At 42.1% G+C, this 20,174-nt stretch overlaps 1 protein-coding gene across 2 annotated transcripts; it reads left to right on the top strand.

Annotated features, from left to right (window-relative positions):
- Positions 1-11,610: 11,610 nt before the first annotated feature.
- Positions 11,611-20,174, top strand: bloc1s1 (biogenesis of lysosomal organelles complex-1, subunit 1). 2 transcript variants are annotated; one of them, XR_014614072.1, is made up of 5 exons: positions 11,639-11,836; positions 12,679-12,751; positions 17,080-17,212; positions 18,895-19,813; positions 19,858-20,174. XR_014614072.1 is itself a non-coding variant. In XM_084173786.1 (4 exons), exons 1-4 carry the CDS (start codon positions 11,776-11,778, stop codon positions 19,003-19,005), a joined length of 378 nt encoding a protein of 125 aa, XP_084029912.1. In that variant the 5' UTR covers positions 11,611-11,775; the 3' UTR covers positions 19,006-20,174. The 2 variants fall into 2 exon arrangements, 1 of the variants encoding a protein (XP_084029912.1); XM_084173786.1 differs by having other exon boundaries at positions 11,611-11,836; positions 18,895-20,174.

Here is a 20,174-nt window from a genome sequence, read left to right as displayed (position 1 = left end):
CTCTCTGAGTGTCCTCTCTGATCATTGTAGATCATCATCAGGGCTTGTGTTATTTTCTATTTTTTATTCAACATTTCTTTGGATACTTTTTTACTTCTTGCTCCTGAATGTATTTTTTCTCTGTTATTCAGAAAACAGAATGAAAATAAAATTAATTAAAATAAATAAAATAGGGAACCTTATTGTTTCCTCATATCGATCAAGTGTAAATAAATCAAATTTAGTAATTATATTAACATAATATGAATACTACTAATATTATAATTTACATAGTTATGTTTTTTGGTGCACAGTATGCACTAAGGACAAAAAGACACAAACTCCTTTAAACAGAAGGTTATCCTTTAAACAGAAGGTTATCCTTTAAACAGAAGGTTATCCTTTAAACAGAAGGTTATCCTTTAAACAGAAGGTTATCCTTTAAACAGAAGGGTATGCTTTAAATAGAATGGTATCCAAAAGATGCTGATACTAAAAATAAATAAAGAGGAGATCCAAGGAATGGCAACTCAGTGGGTTTGAGAAAATATATTTAATGGCAGCTTGGGCTCAGAGCCCAGAATGTGTGAACAAAGAACCGTAGGTGGTAGAGGAGGAACACAGGTTGATGGCCGTCCGGGATGTACAGAGCTATTAGCAAGATCTGCTGTGACACCCTTGTGTGCGTGTGCGTGTGTGTGTGTGTGTGTGTGTGTGTGTGTGTGTGTGTGTGTGTGTGTGTGTGTGTGTGTGTGCGTGCGTGCGTGCGTGCGTGCGTGCGTGCGTGCGTGCGTGCGTGCGTGCGTGCGTGCGTGTCTTCATCTCTGTACCCCACACATACAATTATCTGTAAGGTCCATCAATCGAGCAGTGAATTTCAAACACAGATTCAACCACAAAGACCAAGGAGATTGTTTTCAATGCTTCGCAAAGAAGGGCAGCTATTGGTAGATGGATAATTTGGTTTTTTTAAGGCAGAAATTGTATATATCCCTATACACTTTGGATACTGCTGCATAAATGACGTAATATGCCAGGGAGATATGTATACTGTAGCTAAGAAAGTAATATGAAGTGTATGTTGTGTAGTAAGCTGTTAGTAGCCCATGTGTCTCACCCTAATAATTTGGTCTATTTTCACCTCTTAATTTCGCCTACTGTTCTGACTTGGTGGTGCACATGTAGCCTACAACCTGTTTTAGAGAAATGTAATATTGTAAGAGCTTTCAATGACAAAAATCACAAGAAGGGCTTACCAAGAAAAACTTCCGGAAGGACTAATTTGTTTGAGGTAAAAAGGAGTTGGAACATTCAACAAAAAAAGTCAGAGATGTATTTCTTATTGGTCACTTTAATAATTTCACTTTAATAATAATTTAATTTTGTACAGGATGCAGACAGGTGACTGATGTTTACACGTCAAGCTGTCGTCATCCTCAGAGTGACTTGACCATTGCACAGAGCTCCTATTTATAGCCTAGTGGCTCGTTGAGACACAACAATGTAAGAAATTATAACGATAATATGTTTCAAGGTACAGTTGAAGTCGGAAGTTTACATACACTTAGGTTGGAGTCATTAAAACTCGTTTTTCAACCACTCCACAAATTTCTTGTTAACAAACTATAGTTTTGGCAAGTTGGTTAGGACATCTACTTTGTGCATGACACAAGTAATTTTTCCAACAATTGTTTACAGACAGATTATTTCACTTATAATTCACTGAATCACAATTCCAGTGGGTCAGAAGTTTACATACACTAAATTCCAGAAAATGATGTCATGGCTTTAGAAGGTTCTGATAGGCTAATTGACATCATTTGTGTCAATTGGAGGTGTACCTGTGGATGTATTTCAAGGCCTACCTTCAAACTCAGTGCCTCTTTGCTTGACATTATGGGAAAATCAAAAGAAATCAGCCAAGACCTCAGAAAAAAATGTGTAGACCTCCACAAGTCTGGTTCATCCTTGGGAGCCATTTCCAAACGCCTGAAGGTACCACGTTCATCTGTACTAACAATAGTATGCAAGTATAAACACCATGGGACCACGCAGCCGTCATACCGCTCAGGAAGGAGACGCGTTCTGTCTCCTAGAGATGAATGTACTTTGGTGCGAAAAGTGCAAATCAATCCCAGAACAACAGCAAAGGACCTTGTGAAGATGCTGGAGGAAACGGGTACAAAAGTATCTATATCCACAGTAAAACAAGTCCTATATCGACATAACCTGAAAGGCCGCTCAGCAAAGAAGAAGCCACTGCTCCAAAACCACCATAAAAAAGCCAGACTACGGTTTGCAACTGCACATGGGGACAAAGATTGTACTTTTTGGGGAAATGTCCTCTGGTCTGATGAAACAAAAATAGAACTGTTTGGCCATAATGACCACCGTTATGTTTGGAGGAAAAAGGGGGTTGCTTGCAAGCCGAAGAACACCATCCCAACCGTGAAGCACGGGGGTGGCAGCATCATGCTGTGGGGGTGCTTTGCTGCAGGAGGGACTGGTGCACTTCACAAAATAGATGGCATCATGAGGAAGGAAAGTTATGTGGATATATTGAAACAACATCTCAAGACATCTGTCAGGAAGTTAAATCGTTTTAAATGGGTCTTCCAAATGGACAATGACCCCAAGCATACTTCCAAAGTTGTGGCAAAATGGCTTAAGGACAACAAAGTCAAGGTATTGGAGTGGCCATCACAAAGCCCTGACCTCAATCCTATAGAAAATTTGTGGGCAGAACTGAAAAAGCATGTGCGAGCAAGGAAGCCTACAAACCTGACTCAGTTACACCAGCTCTGTCAGGAGGAATGGGCCAAAATTCACCTAATTTATTGTGGGAAGCTTGTGGAAGGCTACCCAAAACGTTTGACCCAAGTTAAACAATTTAAAGGCAATACTACCAAATACTAATTGAGTGTATGTAAACTTCTGACCCAATGGGAATGTGATGAAAGAAATAAAAGCTGAAATAAATCATTCGGGGTGGCAGGTAGCTTAGTGGGTAAGAGCGTTGTGCCAGTAACCGAAAGGTCGCTGGTTCTAATCCCCAAGCCGACTAGGTAAAAAATCTGTCGATGTGCCCTTAAGCAAGGCACTTAACCCTAATTGCTCATGTAAGTCGCTCTGGATAAGAGCGTCTGCTAAATGACTAAAAATGTAAAAAAATATGTAATTCTCTCTACTATTATTCTGACATTTCACATTTTTTAAATAAAGTGGTGATCCTAACTGACCTAAGACAGGGAATATTTACTAGGATTAAATGTCAGGAATTGTGAAAAACTGGGTTTAAATGTATTTGGCTAAGGTGTATGTAAACTTCAGACTTCAACTGTAAATGGCAAATTATAGCACAAAATAAAAAAGAGAAATAGTGTGTCTCGTTAATCAATAGACCATGCCAACATGTCTGTGGCACACAGAGACACCAAAAAATCAAGGCAACAACATTATAGAAACGAGGACAGTGAAAACGTTTAGCGTCTTTGGATCCACAGTGTCTAAGGAGTACTGCCAGAATACCTCTCTTTGTTTTAGTTTCCGTTCGATATGACCTCCTTGTGGTGCGATGCGAAGTTTCAATGCTCGTTTAGTTTGACCAATATAAGCAGCCAGTGGCGATTTTAGCATGTAAATCTTGGTGGGGCAAACAAAAACAAACAAACTTGATGCAAAGCCACTACACAACACAACACTAAACAATACATGAATTGCACTATAACGGTGACAAACGGTGCCCACAAACTGTTAGGGCCTACATAAAGCTGTCCCAACAGCAGTCCCAACACCTTACCACCGCTATACCTGGCTATCAGCGGAGCCTTGTCTGGCAGCGAAACAGTTCATTCAGCCTCATTTACTGCCTTTTAGAATAACATAGCTGATATGGCTGACTTGCTTAAACAAATGTGGTTTCTACTGACAATTGAGATGTACAAACTATGGCATAAGGGGACGACGAGCGGATAAGAGGCAATCCGTAATTTTGATTAAGACATTAATGAGCGAGCTAGGACGGACGTAGTCAATATAACTATTTGTTCAGCACTTTTGAAATGTACAGCGACAGAATTCAGAACATGGGCCGTTCTTACATTATTCAATGATGACATTTCTCTAAAACAGGCTATAGGCTACATGTGCACCACCAAGTCAGAACAGGAGGCTAAATTATGAGGGGAAAAGGGACCATATTATTAGGGTGAGGCACATGGGCTACTAACAGCTTACTACACAACATACACTTAGTATTACTTTCTTAGCTGCAGTATACATTTCTCCCTGGCATATTATGTAATTTATGCAGCAGCATACAATACATTTTTGGACTCACCTTGTTGTGCTGTTCTCACTTGAACATGAAGGTGACTTTGTCATCAAAGTCTGGCATTCTCTGGATTTATGGTGCTTTCAAGACAACTGGGAACTCTGAAAAAAACAAGGTCGAATCATGACGTCAGTGATCTTCAGGTCGGAGCTCTAGAAAGAGGCCCGAGTTCCCGACTTGGAATTCCGAGTTGGATGACCATTCAAAATGTATTTTCCCAGTCTGAGCTCGTTTTTTTCAAAGTTCCCAGTTGTCTTGAACTCACTAAAGTTTGAGATTACCCAGTTCCGAGTGTCCAGTTATTTTAACAGTGGCAGAAGTCATGCTGGATTGACAGCATGGCCAATGTTGTATCCGTAGCCGATGTGAGCAAGACCTTTAAACAGGTCAACATTCACAAGGCCGCAGGGCCAGACGGATTACCAGGACGTCACATCTGCTCCTGCAACGCCCTCTACTGCTCATCCTGTCTCCTTGACCTGCCACCACTCCCCCATTATTCTCTCCCTCTCTCTCTTTCTCTCTCTCTTTCTCTTTCTCTCTCTCTCTCTCTCTCTCTCTCTCGCTCTCTCTCTCGCTCTCTCTCTCTCTCTCTCTCTCTCTCTCTCACGCTCTCTCTCTCTCGCACTCTCTCTCATCTCGTACTCTCTCTCTCTCTCTCTCTCTCTCTCTCTCTCTCTCTCTCTCTCTCTCTCTCTCTCTCTCTCTCTCTCTCTCCCTCTCCCTCTCTGTCTCTCTGTCTCTCTGTCTCTCTGTCTCTGTGTGATTGTGTGGGTGAAGACAGGTGTGCTGGAGTCAGAGCAGATCCCCACCAGCTGCAACCTGTTCCATAATCAAGACCTCTACAAATAGTCCTGCCACTTCCACGCTGCCAGATCGTAATCTCTGCTCAGTCAGTCTACGGTTCTAGCCGTTTGTTACTATTCAGATCCTGTTGTGCCTGTTTTCCTTGCCTGATGCCGCTTTCCTCTCCGCTACAGTTCTGCCCTCTCTGACTCTGGTCCCTGTCTCCAGACCCACAACTCGTCATCCTGCTACTCTGTCCTGGATTCCCCACTCTACTACTCCCTTGGATTCCCCTCCGGACCTGCTCACCCTGTCTCCAACCCCCCTCGCTCCAGCCTCAGCCTCCGCACCTGGTTTCCAGCAGTTTCCCCTGACCTGCACTCCATCTCCCCCCTGTGTTTCAATAAATACCTTGGTTACTTCATCCCAGTCTCCTCGTCTGAGTCTGCTCTTGGGTTCCCCTGTTCCACTCCGCGTAACACGTGTACTCACAGCATGCGCAGACCAACTGGCAAGTATCTTCACTGACATTTTCAACCTTTCCCTGACCGAGTCTGTAATACCTACACGTTTCAAGCAGACCACCATAGTCCCTGTGCCCAAGAACGCGAAGGTAACCTGCCTAAATGACTACTGCCCCGTAGCACTCATGTCTGTAGCCATGCAGTGCTTTGAAAGGCTGGTCATGACTCACATCAACACCATCATCCAGGAAATCCTAGACCCACTCCAATTCGCATACCACCCCAACAGATCCACAGATGACGCAATCTCAATGGCACTCCACACTGCCCTTTCCCACCTGGACAAAAGGAACACCTATGTGAGAATGCTGTTCATTGACTACAGCTCAGCGTTCAACAACATAGTGCCCACAAAGCTATTATCTATGCATAGTCACTTTACCCCTACCTACATGTACCAATTATCTCAACTAACCTGTACCCCCGCACATTGACTCAGTACCGGTACCCCCTGTATATAGCCTCAATATTGTTTTTTTATTGTGTAACTTTTTTTGTTTTGTTTTTTACTTTTAGTTTATTTAGTAAATATTTTCTTAACTCTATTTCTTGAACTGCATTGTTGGTTAAGGGCTTGTCAGTAAGCATTTCACGGTAAGGTCTACACCTGTGGTATCCGATGCATGTGACAAATGAAATTGTATTTTATGTCTATCCTTTTAAGCTTGGAAAAGAGACCCTTAAACCCAGACTTGGACCACACACCCTCTCCACTGAATAGCAGGCTAGTGATTGCTTTGCGATGCTTGCAGTTAGACACTGATTCCTTCCAAACCACTCATTGTTGAATTTGCGATTTCCAACTTGTTGTGTAATGTTTATGAGCACTGATACGTTTTAACTATAATTTCTCTTCATAATTTCTCTTCATATGACAAGGATTGAAAAGGATTTGCCAGTAGATTGTCTACTTGATTCATGACGATGACTGCTAGCTTGCTAGCTAAGATTTTGAAAGTATGATGTTGACATGATCAGTCCAATCAAAGCTACTCTAGATATAACGTGATTTGACAGCATTTTATCTGTGGCCAATGACCTTGAGCCTTCTTGGATGGGCACTTCTAATGTAACTCTATGGCAACACCCAAGGGGCTTGAATATTCGATCTCTCCCCATAGATTTTGACGTAGTGTCCCCATGAGTGACAGAACACTGAGCCAATCACAGCCCAACTAGAGAACATTACCAACCCCTACACTCCGTATTTTCTGCTGGCTGCCCCACCACCACAGAAAGCACTGAGCTAGGCTGAAACACCTGCATTTTGGAGCTGCCTTACTCAAGAAAGCAAAAAATAGATTGTTTGTATACAGCTTTATTAACTCAATACATTATTATTATTTTTTTTTACATTGTTTGCAAACTGATATGTGACACATATCAATGTCAAAATAAAAGGCAACCCCCCAAAACATTTTTTTTGTTGTTGTTGTTTTTTGGCTCTGCCCAACCTGCCCTGAATGACGGGTCGCCACTGAGCCCCGCAAATTTATTTCCACCATTATTATTTTCCACCATAATTTGCAAATAAATTCATAAAAAATCCTACAATGTGATTTTCTGGATTTTTTTTTCTCATTTTGTGTGTCATAGTTGACGTGTACCTATGATGAAAATTACAGGCCTCTCTCATCTTTTTAAGTGGGAGAACTTAAGTGGGAGAAATTGGTGGCTGACTAAATACTTTTTTCCCCCACTGTAATACCTGAATTCCCACCAAAATCTCGGAATTCCATTCATTATTTGCCTAAACCAGTAAAATGCTTTATGTGCTATAATTCGGTCAATATCTGATGGATTATAAAAAATTATAAAAGTTTGGAGTATCTTCATCCATTGTCCAACTGTTGCATTATAATTGTTTTTAAAAACCTTTTTAACAATTTCGATGACCGTTGCTAGTGACACCGCCACCTAACAACCCAACACAAGAACTCATTAGCAGTCTAGGCGACTCACTTCAAGGATAAAGACTATTTTAGATGGTAGACAGCACTTAAAGCCAGGGTCATTTTTCTCTGCTGCCCTTTTTAGCTCTCACTGCTCTGCTGCAGACAGCACTTTTACAGTATTGATTTAATGACTGAGACAGGAGACAGAGAGGAGGTGCAGGAGGTGGTACTGTGTATGAATTGGATTAGTGACAGCCACACTCATCACATGCTTGGTAAACAACAGGTGTAGACTAACAGTGAAATGCTTACTGACGGGCCCTTCCCACAATGCAGAGAGAAAAAAAAAAGAGACAGAGAAAAATAATAACACAATACATAAATGAATGGTAACTTTGCTATAAACACAGGGTACCAGTAGCGAGTCGATGTGCAGGGGTGCGAGGTAATTGAGGTAGATGTGTACTGACTAGGCAACAGGATAGACAATTAACAGTAGCAGCAGCGTATGTGATGAGTCAAAAGAGATGTTCAGGGTGCTGTTGGTTCCAGACTTCGTGCATCGGTACCGCTTGCCGTGTGGTAGCAAAGACAACAGTCTATGACTTGGGTGGCTGGAGTAATTGATACCAGTAGATCCTCAGATCCTCAAAACATTATACAGCTGCACCATTGAGAGCGTCTTGACTGGCTGCATCACCGCTTGGTACGGCAACTGCTTGGCATCCGACCGCAAGGCGCTACAGATGGTAATGCGTACGGCCCAGTACATCAATGGAGCTGAGCTCCCTGCCATCCAGGACCTCATATACTGTTCTCTCTGCAACCGCATGGCAAGCGGTACCGATGCACCAAGTCTGGAACCAACAAGACCATGAACAGCTTCTACCCCCATCCCATAAGACACTAAATAGGTAGTTAAATAGTTAACCAATAGCTACCTGGACTATCTGCATTGACCCTTTTTGCACAAACTCTGTTGACTCATCATATACTCTGCTGCTGCTGTTTACTATCTGGCACTTTATTCCTAGTTATATGTACATATCTACCTCAATTACCTCATACTCCTGCACATCGACTCAGTACTGGTTCCCCTTTGTATATACAGTGAGGGAAAAAAGTATTTGATCCCCTGCTGATTTTGTAAGTTTGCCCACTGACAAAGAAATGATCAGTCTATAATTTTTATGGTAGGTTTATTTGAACAGTGAGAGACAGAATAACAACAAAAAAATCCAGAAAAACGCATGTCAAAAATGTTATAAATTGATTTGCATTTTAATGAGGGAAATAAGTATTTGACCCCCTCTCAATCAGAAAGATTTCTGGCTCCCAGGTGTCTTTTATACAAGTAACGAGCTGAGATTAGGAGCACACTCTTAAAGGGAGTGCTCCTAATCTCAGCTTGTTACCTGTATAAAAGACACCTGTCCACAGAAGCAATCAATCAATCAGATTCCAAACTCTCCACCATGGCCAAGACCAAAGAGCTCTCCAAGGATGTCAGGGACAAGATTGTAGACCTACACAAGGCTGGAATGGGCTACAAGACCATCGCCAAGCATCTTGGTGAGAAGGTGACAACAGTTGGTGCGATTATTCGCAAATGGAAGAAACACAAAATAACTGTCAATCTCCCTCGGCCTGGGGCTCCATGCAAGATCTCACCTCGTGGAGTTGCAATGATCATGAGAACGGTGAGGAATCAGCCCAGAACTACACGGAAGGATCTTGTCAATGATCTCAAGGCAGCTGGGACCATAGTCACCAAGAAAACAATTGGTAACACACTACGCCATGAAGGACTGAAATCCTGCAGCGCCCGCAAGGTCCCCCTGCTCAAGAAAGCACATATACAGGGCCGTCTGAAGTTTGCCAATGAACATCTGAATGATTCAGAGGAGAACTGGGTGAAAGTGTTGTGTTCAGATGAGACCAAAATCGAGCTCTTTGGCATCAACTCAACTCGCCGTGTTTGGAGGAGGAGGAATGCTGCCTATGACCCCAAGAACACCATCCCCACCGTCAAACATGGAGTTGGAAACATTATGCTTTGGGGGTGTTTTTCTGCTAAGGGGACAGGACAACATCACCGCATCAAAGGGACGATGGACGGGGCCATGTACCGTCAAATCTTGGGTGAGAACCTCCTTCCCTCAGCCAGGGCATTGAAAATGGGTCGTGGATGGGTATTCCAGCATGACAATGACCCAAAACACACGGCCAAGGCAACAAAGGAGTGGCTCAAGAAGAAGCACATTAAGGTCCTGGAGTGGCCTAGCCAGTCTCCAGACCTTAATCTCATAGAAAATCTGTGGAGGGAGCTGAAGGTTCGAGTTGCCAAACGTTAGCCTCGAAACCATAATGACTTGGAGAAGATCTGCAAAGAGGAGTGGGATAAAATCCCTCCTGAGATGTGTGCAAACCTGGTGGCCAACTACAAGAAACGTCTGACCTCTGTGATTGCCAACAAGGGTTTTGCCACCAAGTACTAAGTCATGTTTTGCAGAGGGGTCAAATACTTATTTCCCTCATGAAAATGCAAATCAATTTATAACATTTTTGACATGCGTTTTCCTGGATTTTTTTGTTGTTATTCTGTCTCTCACTGTTCAAATAAACATACCATTAAAATTATAGACTGATCATGTCTTTGTCAGTGGGCAAACGTACAAAATCAGCAGGGGATCAAATACTTTTTTCCCTCACTGTAGCCAAGTTATCGTTACTCATTGTGTATTTATTATTACTTTTATTATTTCTCTATTTTCTTTCTCTCTGCATTGTTGGGAAAGGCCCGTACTTAAGCATGTGACTGCTAGTCCACACCTGTTGTTTACAAAGCATGTGATGTTTTAGCATGTGCAGGGGCAGGGCCATTGAGGGCTTCCACCATGCTTCCGCCATTTTTAAAGTAGTCAAAGTAGGTCAACTAAGTGGGGATTCCTATGGGTTGTAGCCTCAAGGGCGATGCCCATGCTGTCACAGATAGGAGTTGGGTGCAGTTGAATCCAGTGAAGGTAACCCGTAGTGGACTTGTGATATTTGTTTGTGTTTCTTCTGACCAGAGGGAGCAGATGCTCTGTGTCACGCAACTTGGGTCTAGATCTGTTTCTTACTTTGCTCTTAGGAACAGAGAGCACCATTGAAAGGAGTGATTTCTGGGGTAGCGTTAACTGTGGAGGTGGAGCAAATGAAGGTGAAAATTCCTGGTGTTTGTGATTCCGCCGTTTGGTGCGACGCAGAACCGGTGGTGAGTCCTTTTGAGTTTTTAGTCATATTTTAGTTATCCTGTTAGAGCTTTCGTGCCGAATACACTGCGCTGTTTCAGGTGCAGCGTTTATGGCCATGTTGCAGTAGTTTGTAGGAGGGAGATTCCAAGATGTGGCAAGTGTGCAGGAGGGCATGGGATAAAGGATTGTGTAGTTTAGGTGGATAAAGTTTTTGTGTATGTGTGTAAACTGTAGGGGTTGCTGGTGATCGGAAGTGTCCGGTGCAAGAGAGGCAGGTTGAGGTGACGAGTCAGAGTAGTGCAGAAGGTGTCGTATGCTGAGGCAGAGAAGAAAGTAGAGGAGGATGGGTCAAGGGTGAGGGATCCTGAGAGGATCGCTGTAGGTAGTAGATCTGTGCCAGCACAGAGGGATAGACCGACGAGTGATGTACGCTTCAGTAAGGTTGGCTTCTTAGCGTTCATAGCGCTGGTTATCAACTGTACCACAGAAATTGAACATAAATCACAGAAAATAGATGTTGTAGTGGCAGCTGCAGAGAAGTATTTGGGTATACGAGATTTGACTTCAAGAGTTACAGGGTGTGTTGAGTGGTGGTGTCATGGTGCAGGAGCAGATAGGGTCAAAGTAGTGGAAGGAGGTAGTGGGTTTTTAATGAGTGTCGGGTTAGTTGGTAGGGTGTTTCTTTTTTTTATCTTCCCTTTTCCAATTATTTTTTTTATCACCAAGTACAATGGATGTATGTTATAGTCCAGTTGGGGGCAGTAATGCAACATATTGGATGCCAACCGCCGTTAAACTCCAAAGAAGAAATAAAAACGGATCTGAAGTCAATATTGCGTTATTTGGGCTAATTCAACGTTTCAGCTTTGGGATGGCAAACTGATCCTACGAGAAACGCACTTGGTCATCATTACGTGGTCTCGTGTGACAACAGCTGTAAATCCTGCTAGCTCTCATGTCCCTGCTAGATAAATGAAAATATATTGAACAAATAAATTAAGGTAGCGAAAAATAAAGTAAAAATGCTTTCTCGTTTATTGAAGGAGCACCAAGCTAAGCAGAACGAGAGAAAAGAACTCCAAGGTGAGGGGAAATAACGTCTAGTGTGATGCTGCAGCTAGCTAGCTATGCTAAAAACAACAGCTAGGAAAATTAGCTAGCTAGTTAGTTAGCTGCAGCAACAAGGTTCTGAACGTATAACAACAAACAACCGTTAGAAATGCATGAGTCAAGCAAATTGTGAATTTCGTGACGATAACTGGATTTATAGTTAGCTAGCTCTGGACGACAACGACGAGTTGCCTCTGCTAGTATTTGAACTCGTACTGACGCCCAGGGTCAGGCAGTTCGCTAACTAGCCCCTGGAATCGACGTTATACCGCATATATATATATATATATGTATGTGTGTGTGTGTGTGGTTATATACTGTACATTTACTCCAAGGGTTACTCAAGTTTTGGGCGAACACAGCTAACTAGAAGACGCTAACGTTAGCGTGTTCTTAACTTGATGGCTAACCTAGCTACGTTATGCTATTCCACCCATGACATGATAGGTGGGGTGTATTCATTCCGCCGATTCTAGTGGTGGCGGCTACCTAAATTTGTCCAATAGCAAGAAACTCCCGTTTTGCTCCGTTTGCATTCCGTTTGGTTCTTAAACGGTAAACGTTTTCTGTAGATGTATTCATTACGCCTATTCTGTTGTTGCAAAACGTTTCGTCTGTTGCAAAACGTTTTGCAATAGAAACTGTTTACTCCAAACTGTAAACGTTTTGCAACGAAAATGAGTTTAGATTGGACAAATTCAGGTAGGTCCCTCCCTGTTTTGTTCCGTTTTCTCGATTTGTTTCAATTTGTTTGTTAAACGGTTTCCGTTGCAAGACGTAATGAATACACTCCTGTTTTCTTTTGCCCTGCTCAGAGAGACGCAGACGAGAGGCAATTGCTGCGGCCACCTGTCTAACAGAAGCCTTGGTGGACCACCTCAATGTTGGGTATGTGAATAATGGCCAGTAGTTAGCTTGTGTTGTTTACCCCTGTTGGGACCTAAAACATCTGTATTTATTTTTTGCCTGATTACGTTTTGTTTTTCCCAAATTCGGTTTTCGCCATTTAGTTTTTCACAGTTTCAGTTTTCGCTCTCATTCACTTTATTGTATTTGATTTAAAAAAAAACAATTGAATGTTCTAAGTCCACAAAAATGTTTAAACTGCATCAGGATACTTTTTTTAGGTCTGGGATTTCTTCCCTAAAATTCGATTTTTGTGTGTAGTTACCCTTTAATGCAAGTGGGCACCAGGAAGATACCTTTGTTTGGTTAAGCGGTGTTGTTGTAGGGCTCATGTGATTGCAGAGTTTGCAAAACAAATGGCCACTGTATTGATGCAAATAATCATAATATTATTCTGCCATGTATGCATAGGCTACTTTGTTGTTAACATTTAATTGAGAAGGTTTTTGGGAAAGCCTTTCCATCTCTACCAGAATAATGTTATCATTAGCATCATCGCTAACGGCTACACGGTGTACGCACCGCACACACCCACTCAGACAGGGGCATTCCTGTGCCGTTTCAGAAAGTTGCATGAAAATAGGAATCACTGATGCAGTTTGTTCGTCTTATGATTCACTTGGGCAAATGAATGCATTTTTCTCATTTCTGTTCAATAGCTTTATTTGATTTCCAAACAAGTTAAATATATTGTTAAATTCCGTTTTATTGTCGGGATTCCGTCCGCAATACTGATTTTTTTTATAGGGCCCTACCCCTGTTTTTATGTACCCATCATTCAGCTGTTCAACTCGGCCAATTCCGATCAAATGCCTTTTTTTATTTTTTTATTTTTTTTATTTTTATTAGTCATTTAGCAGACGCTCTTATCCAGAGCGACTTACATGAGCAATTAGGGTTAAGTGCCTTGCTCAAGGGCACATCGACAGATCTTTCACCTAGTCGGCTCGGGGATTAGAACCAGCGACCTTTCGGTTACTGGCACAACGCTCTTAACCACTAAGCTACCTGCCGCCACCGGCACCTGCCTTGACACGTGACCAATTAGGCCTGTTTTGTAACCTGCATTGAAAGTGTTTAGCTACCGTCTTGTATTTTAACTGTAGCCTTGGTTTATAGCTTTTTGTCACAGAGGTTTTTAAACCCAACATTGCAACACTTGCGAAGCAGACTCTGCATACCGGACCGGGGTTTGAGAAGTCAATGAGAGAATTGAACTGATTCCTTAGTAGTTCATTTTCTCGATTTCTGAAGGCACAACATAGATTAAAACCCATGTTTTAAGTAGCTCAACCATGCCATTACTACAACCTCATAAAAGTGACAAACTGACACGTTTTCATTTTCGTCAAAAACTACTTTATATCGAGTGGACGGCATGCACATGCGCAGTTCGGAGTGACTTGACCGTTATACCCGACGATGTGTTTCTGCACATGATCTTAGGTAGCTAACGTCTCCATGATATCGCCTACAGGCGTGATAGGCGGACACTGCTTCTCCAATAGAAATCCCCTATCTTCCTTACTAAGCAATCGTCGATTTTATAACAGAAAATGCCTGCAAATTTCCCCGTCACAGATTAAATTTAATCCTGGACTAAAAAAAAACTGTCTGTGTGCTTAGCCTTCAATCACTGTGTTAACCAATGATGGCATGTGACTCCACAGCACATTGTACACCCTGGTAATATTTCAGTAGTACAAAAGTTAATTAAAATCAAATGTTATTTGTGCTGAATACAATGGGTGTAGACCTTAATGTGAAATGCTTACTTACAAGCCCTTAACAACAATGCTGTAGCTCAGTTGGTAGAGCATGGCGTTTGCAACGCCAGGGTTGTGGGTTCGATTCCCACGGAGGGCCAGTATGAAAAATGTATGCACTCACTAACTTTAAGTCGCTCTGGATAAGAGCGTCTGCTAAATGACTAAAATGTAAATGTAAGAAAATAAGAGTGAAGAAAATATTTACGAAATAACGTTTTTTGTCTTTTTAAGTAGCACAATAAAAATAACTATAATGAGGCTATATACAGGGGGTATCAGTACCGAGTCAATGTGTGGGGTACAGGTTAGTCTAGGTAATTGAGGTAATATGTACATGTAGGTAGGGGTAAAAGTGACTATACGTAGATACAGTGGGGGAAAAAAGTATTTAGTCAGCCACCAATTGTGCAAGTTCTCCCACTTAAAAAGATGAGAGAGGCCTGTAATTTTCATCATATGTACACGTCAACTATGACAGACAAAATGAGAAAAAAAAATCCAGAAAATCACATTGTAGGATTTTTAATGAATTTATTTGCAAATTATGGTGGAAAATAAGTATTTGGTCAATAACAAAAGTTTCTCAATACTTTGTTATATACCCTTTGTTGGCAATGACACAGGTCAAACATTTTCTGTAAGTCTTCACAAGGTTTTCACACACTGTTGCTGGTATTTTGGCCCATTCCTCCATGCAAATCTCCTCTAGAGCAGTGATGTTTTGGGGCTGTCGCTGGGCAACACAGACTTTCAACTCCCTCCAAAGATGTTCTATGGGGTTGAGATCTGGAGACTGGCTAGGCCACTCCAGGACCTTGAAATGCTTCTTACGAAGCCACTCCTTCGTTGCCCGGGCGGTGTGTTTGGGATCATTGTCATGCTGAAAGACCCAGCCACGTTTCATCTTCAATGCCCTTGCTGATGGAAGGAGGTTTTCACTCAAAATCTCACGATACATGGCCCCATTCATTCTTTCCTTTACACGGATCAGTCGTCCTGGTCCCTTTGCAGAAAAACAGCCCCAAAGCATGATGTTTCCACCCCCATGCTTCACAGTAGGTATGGTGTTCTTTGGATGCAACTCAGCATTCTTTGTCCTCCAAACACAACGAGTTGAGTTTTTACCAAAAAGTTATATTTTGGTTTCATCTGACCATATGACATTCTCCCAATCCTCTTCTGGATCATCCAAATGCACTCTAGCAAACTTCAGACGGGCCTGGACATGTACTGGCTTTTTTTTTTTCTCAATTTGTCTGTCATAGTTGACGTGTACCTATGATGAAAATTACAGGCCTCTCTCATCTTTTTAAGTGGGAGAACTTGCACAATTGGTGGCTGACTAAATACTTTTTTTCCCCACTGTAATAGATAATACACAGTGAGTAGCAGCAGCACAAAGGAGGGGTCAATGCAAATAGTCCGGGTAGTCATTTGATTAATTGTTCAGCAGTCTTATGGCTTGTGGTTAGACGCTGTTAAGGAGCCTTTTGGACCTAGACTCGGCGCTCTGGTGCCGCTTGCCGTGCGGTAGCAGAGAGAACAGTGTATGACTTGGGTGGCTGGAGTCTTTTTGACAATTTTTTGGGGCCTTCCTCTGACAACGCATAGTTTAGAGGTTCTGGATGGCAGGAAGCTTGATCTAGTGGCGAAACCAAAGAATAGCATCTAATGGAAACAGTTGGACTTGACCACCTTGGTTGCGACACTACATTCACATTGTCTCCTGAGTGGCGCAGTGGTCTAAGGCACTGCATCGCAGTGCTAACTGTGCCACTAGAGATCCTGGTTCGAATCCAGGCTCTGTCGCAGCCGGCCGCGACCGGGAGACTCATGGGCGGTGCACAATTGGCCCAGCGTCGTCCAGGGTAGGGGAGGGAATGGCCGGCAGGGATGTAGATCAGTTGATAGAGCATGGCGTTTGCAACGCCAGGGTTGTGGGTTCGATTCCCACGGGGGGCCAGTATAAAAAAATAAATAAAAAAATATGTATTCACTAACTGTAAGTCGCTCTGGATAAGAGCGTCTGCTAAATGACTAAAATGTAAATGTAAATGTAATTCAATTACAGTTAACGAAAGGAGGATAAAGTCAAGTGTAGAAACCAACCTCTTATTTATTGTTGTTATGAAGGATTTCATAAGGACATATTTTTACACTTTCTTAACCACTGATTTCGGTCTAATTTCTCTTCCGTTTCCAATATCCAATAGAATGTCTTTGCCCATAAGATGTCATCAGATCAACCTTTTATTAAATGTTGCTTAGGCCTCTGTAGCTCAATTGGTAGAGCATGGCGCTTGTAATGCCAGGGTAGTGGGTTCGATCCCCGGGACCACCCATACGTAAAAATGTATGCGCACATGACTGTAAGTCGCTTTGGATAAAAGCGTCTGCTAAATGGCATATTATTATTATTATTATTATTATTATTATTATTATTATTATTATTATCCTCATGTGAAGTCTTCTGATCTCCATGCCTCCTTAAAATCTTGTTGTACTAATCTTCCAGTTGCTGTGTGTGATGTTTAATTCCAGGGTGGCCCAGGCGTATGTGAACCAGAGGAAGCTGGACCATGAGGTGAAGACGTTACAGGTGCAGGCCAGCCAGTTCTCCAAGCAGACCGCTCAGTGGATCAGTATGGTGGAAGGATTCAACCAGGCCCTGAAGGTACACACACTACACAGTATGGTCTTAGATTAGTAGCCATTTTCCCTAAATCCTTTTATGTTTGTCGAATGATAGCAGCCCCCCCCCCCCCCCATGAGTGTTTCAAATCTGAAGAGAAGTACAATATAACTTTCCTTTGGGAACAAAACAAACTGGTATATTGGGTATCTTTTCAGTTGACTTTTTCACCCGTTCTAATGTACGTTTAGTCCTGCCACATTCCCAGCCAGGCAAACATGTTAAATAAAACCTTATGTTCAAAAGCATTTTAGCTAAAACATGTGATACTTAACATTTAGTAGGCCTCAAACTCATCAAAGCTATATATATATATATCTATCACAGATAATGAGCTACTGTTCTTCTTACCAAGGCTCAAACACAGCGTTAAGCCAATCTCTGCCTGTCTGTGTTAACATCGACACCAGTAGATGACTACGGTATGGAGGGAAATCCAAACCCTTTCGTTGAACATCAAACACCACATTCCCTCTCTCTCTGTCTGTCTGTAACCTTCCAGGAAGCTGTATTATAGGTGCATTATGAATGTGTCATATACCTTGGCTTGGTCAGGAAGAACAGAGTGAGAGAGTAAGGTTGATTTTATTTTGTTAATCTTTAAGTCTTTTGACGCTACCGTGCGTCAATCTAAGTAACATAATAAAAAAAATCCCCATCAAAATCCATCAGTTTAAGCTAGAGATATCATGGCATCCGCCTATTTCGCCTTCCGGATCAATCCACCGTATCCGCCGATGTCGGCCTTCCGGATCAATCCACCGTATCCGCCGATGTCGGCCTTCCAGATCTGCAAACAGCGGTGTTTGTCAGACCATGAGACATCCCGAAAATCGGTTTGCTCTACAACCCCCACAGGTGTCTCGGGACTCGTCTGAAGTCGGTACATCCGATCTGCCAACTTCTGTCTGTAGTGTCCGAACCGTTTGAGCTACAAACTAATATGACCCCTCTATGGAAAGGGGAGACTCTCACGAACACGATGGTAATCCATACAAACGAATGGAAGTATGGAGGTAGTTTTGTGCCAACAAAAATAAGGGGTTCAATATGTGTCCCAACATTTGTTTATTTCCTGAACTTTCTTATATCTCCTAGATATAGGACAGACACTTCTAAACCTTATTCCTTATGGTTTATTTAGACTTTTTTTTGCCATTTGTGTTATTCAATGTGTTTGTATGGGCTATAGTAGCAAAAGCGAAATGTAATCTTTTATCAAATTATACATTTTTTTTATACCTAAAGGGGTCCTAAAATTCAAAATCAAATAGCTAAATGAGCCATGGTCTGATGATCTTAAAACAATTTCCGTATGTTAGCTTAGTGGAGGTTAAATAGCTCTGAGCCATCTCCGTCACAGCTCACTCATGCTTTGTCATTAAGAGGATGACTCTCAGGACTGTCTGACGATGAAATGTCAGGTGCTCACTCATAAAGTTAATGTCACCCCCCTTGTCACAAAGTTGATAATGTCACCCCCCTTGTGGTATGAAGTAGCTGCAACAACTGTATAGTCTATAACATGTATGCTACTTATTCATGAACTTCTGACATTTTTTGTTGTAACTCTTCCCATTGTGTCCTTAGTATTGACCCCTTAATAAGGCAGCCCTAGCCTCTAACCTTTAAAAAAAAAAAATTAATGTTTTTGTCTTGAACAGGAAATAGGTGATGTGGAGAACTGGGCTCGCAGTATTGAGATGGACATGAGAACCGTCGCCACAGCTCTGGAGTACGTACACAAGGGTCAGGTCACATCAGCCTCGTCGTAGACACACTGAACCATAACCTGGAACTGATGGCCCGCTGCTAACTTCAGTAGCTGGACACCTTCACTGTGAAAGAGTGGTGGACTTTCCACGGATACCAGGATTCTGGTCGAAGAACCATCTGAAAAGTGGATTCAAGGCTTCAGTGATTACTAAAGGCTCGCCCAGTGTTCATGAGGTGACGCGTTGTGTTACAGCAGGAACTGAATATCTGTGGACAAATAAACCTTATTGAAAAGAGCGCCTATGGCCCATCTGCAATGTTGTTTTGTCCACAACACTTTTAATTGTTAAAGGTCTGTACCAAATATATATTAACTGTCGTGGAAATACCTAACCAATTGTCCTCAGACCAGGTATAATGGGCTTCAGATGGGTCCATGTGAATTTAGCAACACTCCTAATGATTTCGCTGTTTGCGCAAACGTTGTTTCCTTTGTGAGTCTATCTGTGTGGGTGAACAAGACCAAGCATATCTAATAATCAATTGAACGGGGGCAATGCAACGTTTTAACAAATTTCACTTTTACACTTTTTACGATCTTCTGCAAAGAGAAATAGTTCCGATTTGGTTTTAGTCTGTCTTTCGGGTACTAGTCAGTCATTCTCTGAAGTTAGGCCATGTTCCTATTCCCATGAGGATGAACAGGACTTTGAAATGTGGATTAGCGAGCGAGGCGTTGGAACAAAAGAGGCCTGTGTGAAATAGTACTATGGAGAAATAGGATTTATTTGCTTGTAATTGGTCGCCTGTTTAGAAGGAGAGATTTGTCTGGTAACTGCCAGCTCTCCTGTATGACTACCTAGCCTGGTTAAACCAGACTGACTGAATGATGCGTTCGCCAGTGATGTCAGTCTGGTTTAAGCAGGTGGTATTTGTACCCTGTTTTAATAAAAGCGACGTTTAAACATCTCATGTCTCTTACTGCTTGAAAACCTTTTGGATCATGTATGTTCAATTAATCATTCTCTCTCACGGTGTGTTGTAGCCTGAATGCCAGTCAGTTTCTGCTATCGTACCAACTCATTGTCATGACAAACAATGACCGCAATGGAATTGACAAAGAACAAATGGATCTGGGGGACCAGGCTATATATATATCAAATGCTTGTCTTTGAACTCTGTTTTGATGTGATGTTTCTCTGTTCTTGAATAAAGAAATTAAGTAATG

The sequence above is a fragment of the Coregonus lavaretus genome, assembly GCF_964263955.1.
Source record: "Coregonus lavaretus genome assembly, chromosome: 12".
NCBI classification, from domain to species: Eukaryota; Metazoa; Chordata; class Actinopteri; order Salmoniformes; family Salmonidae; genus Coregonus; species Coregonus lavaretus.
This window is presented reverse-complemented; position numbering and strand designations above follow the sequence as displayed.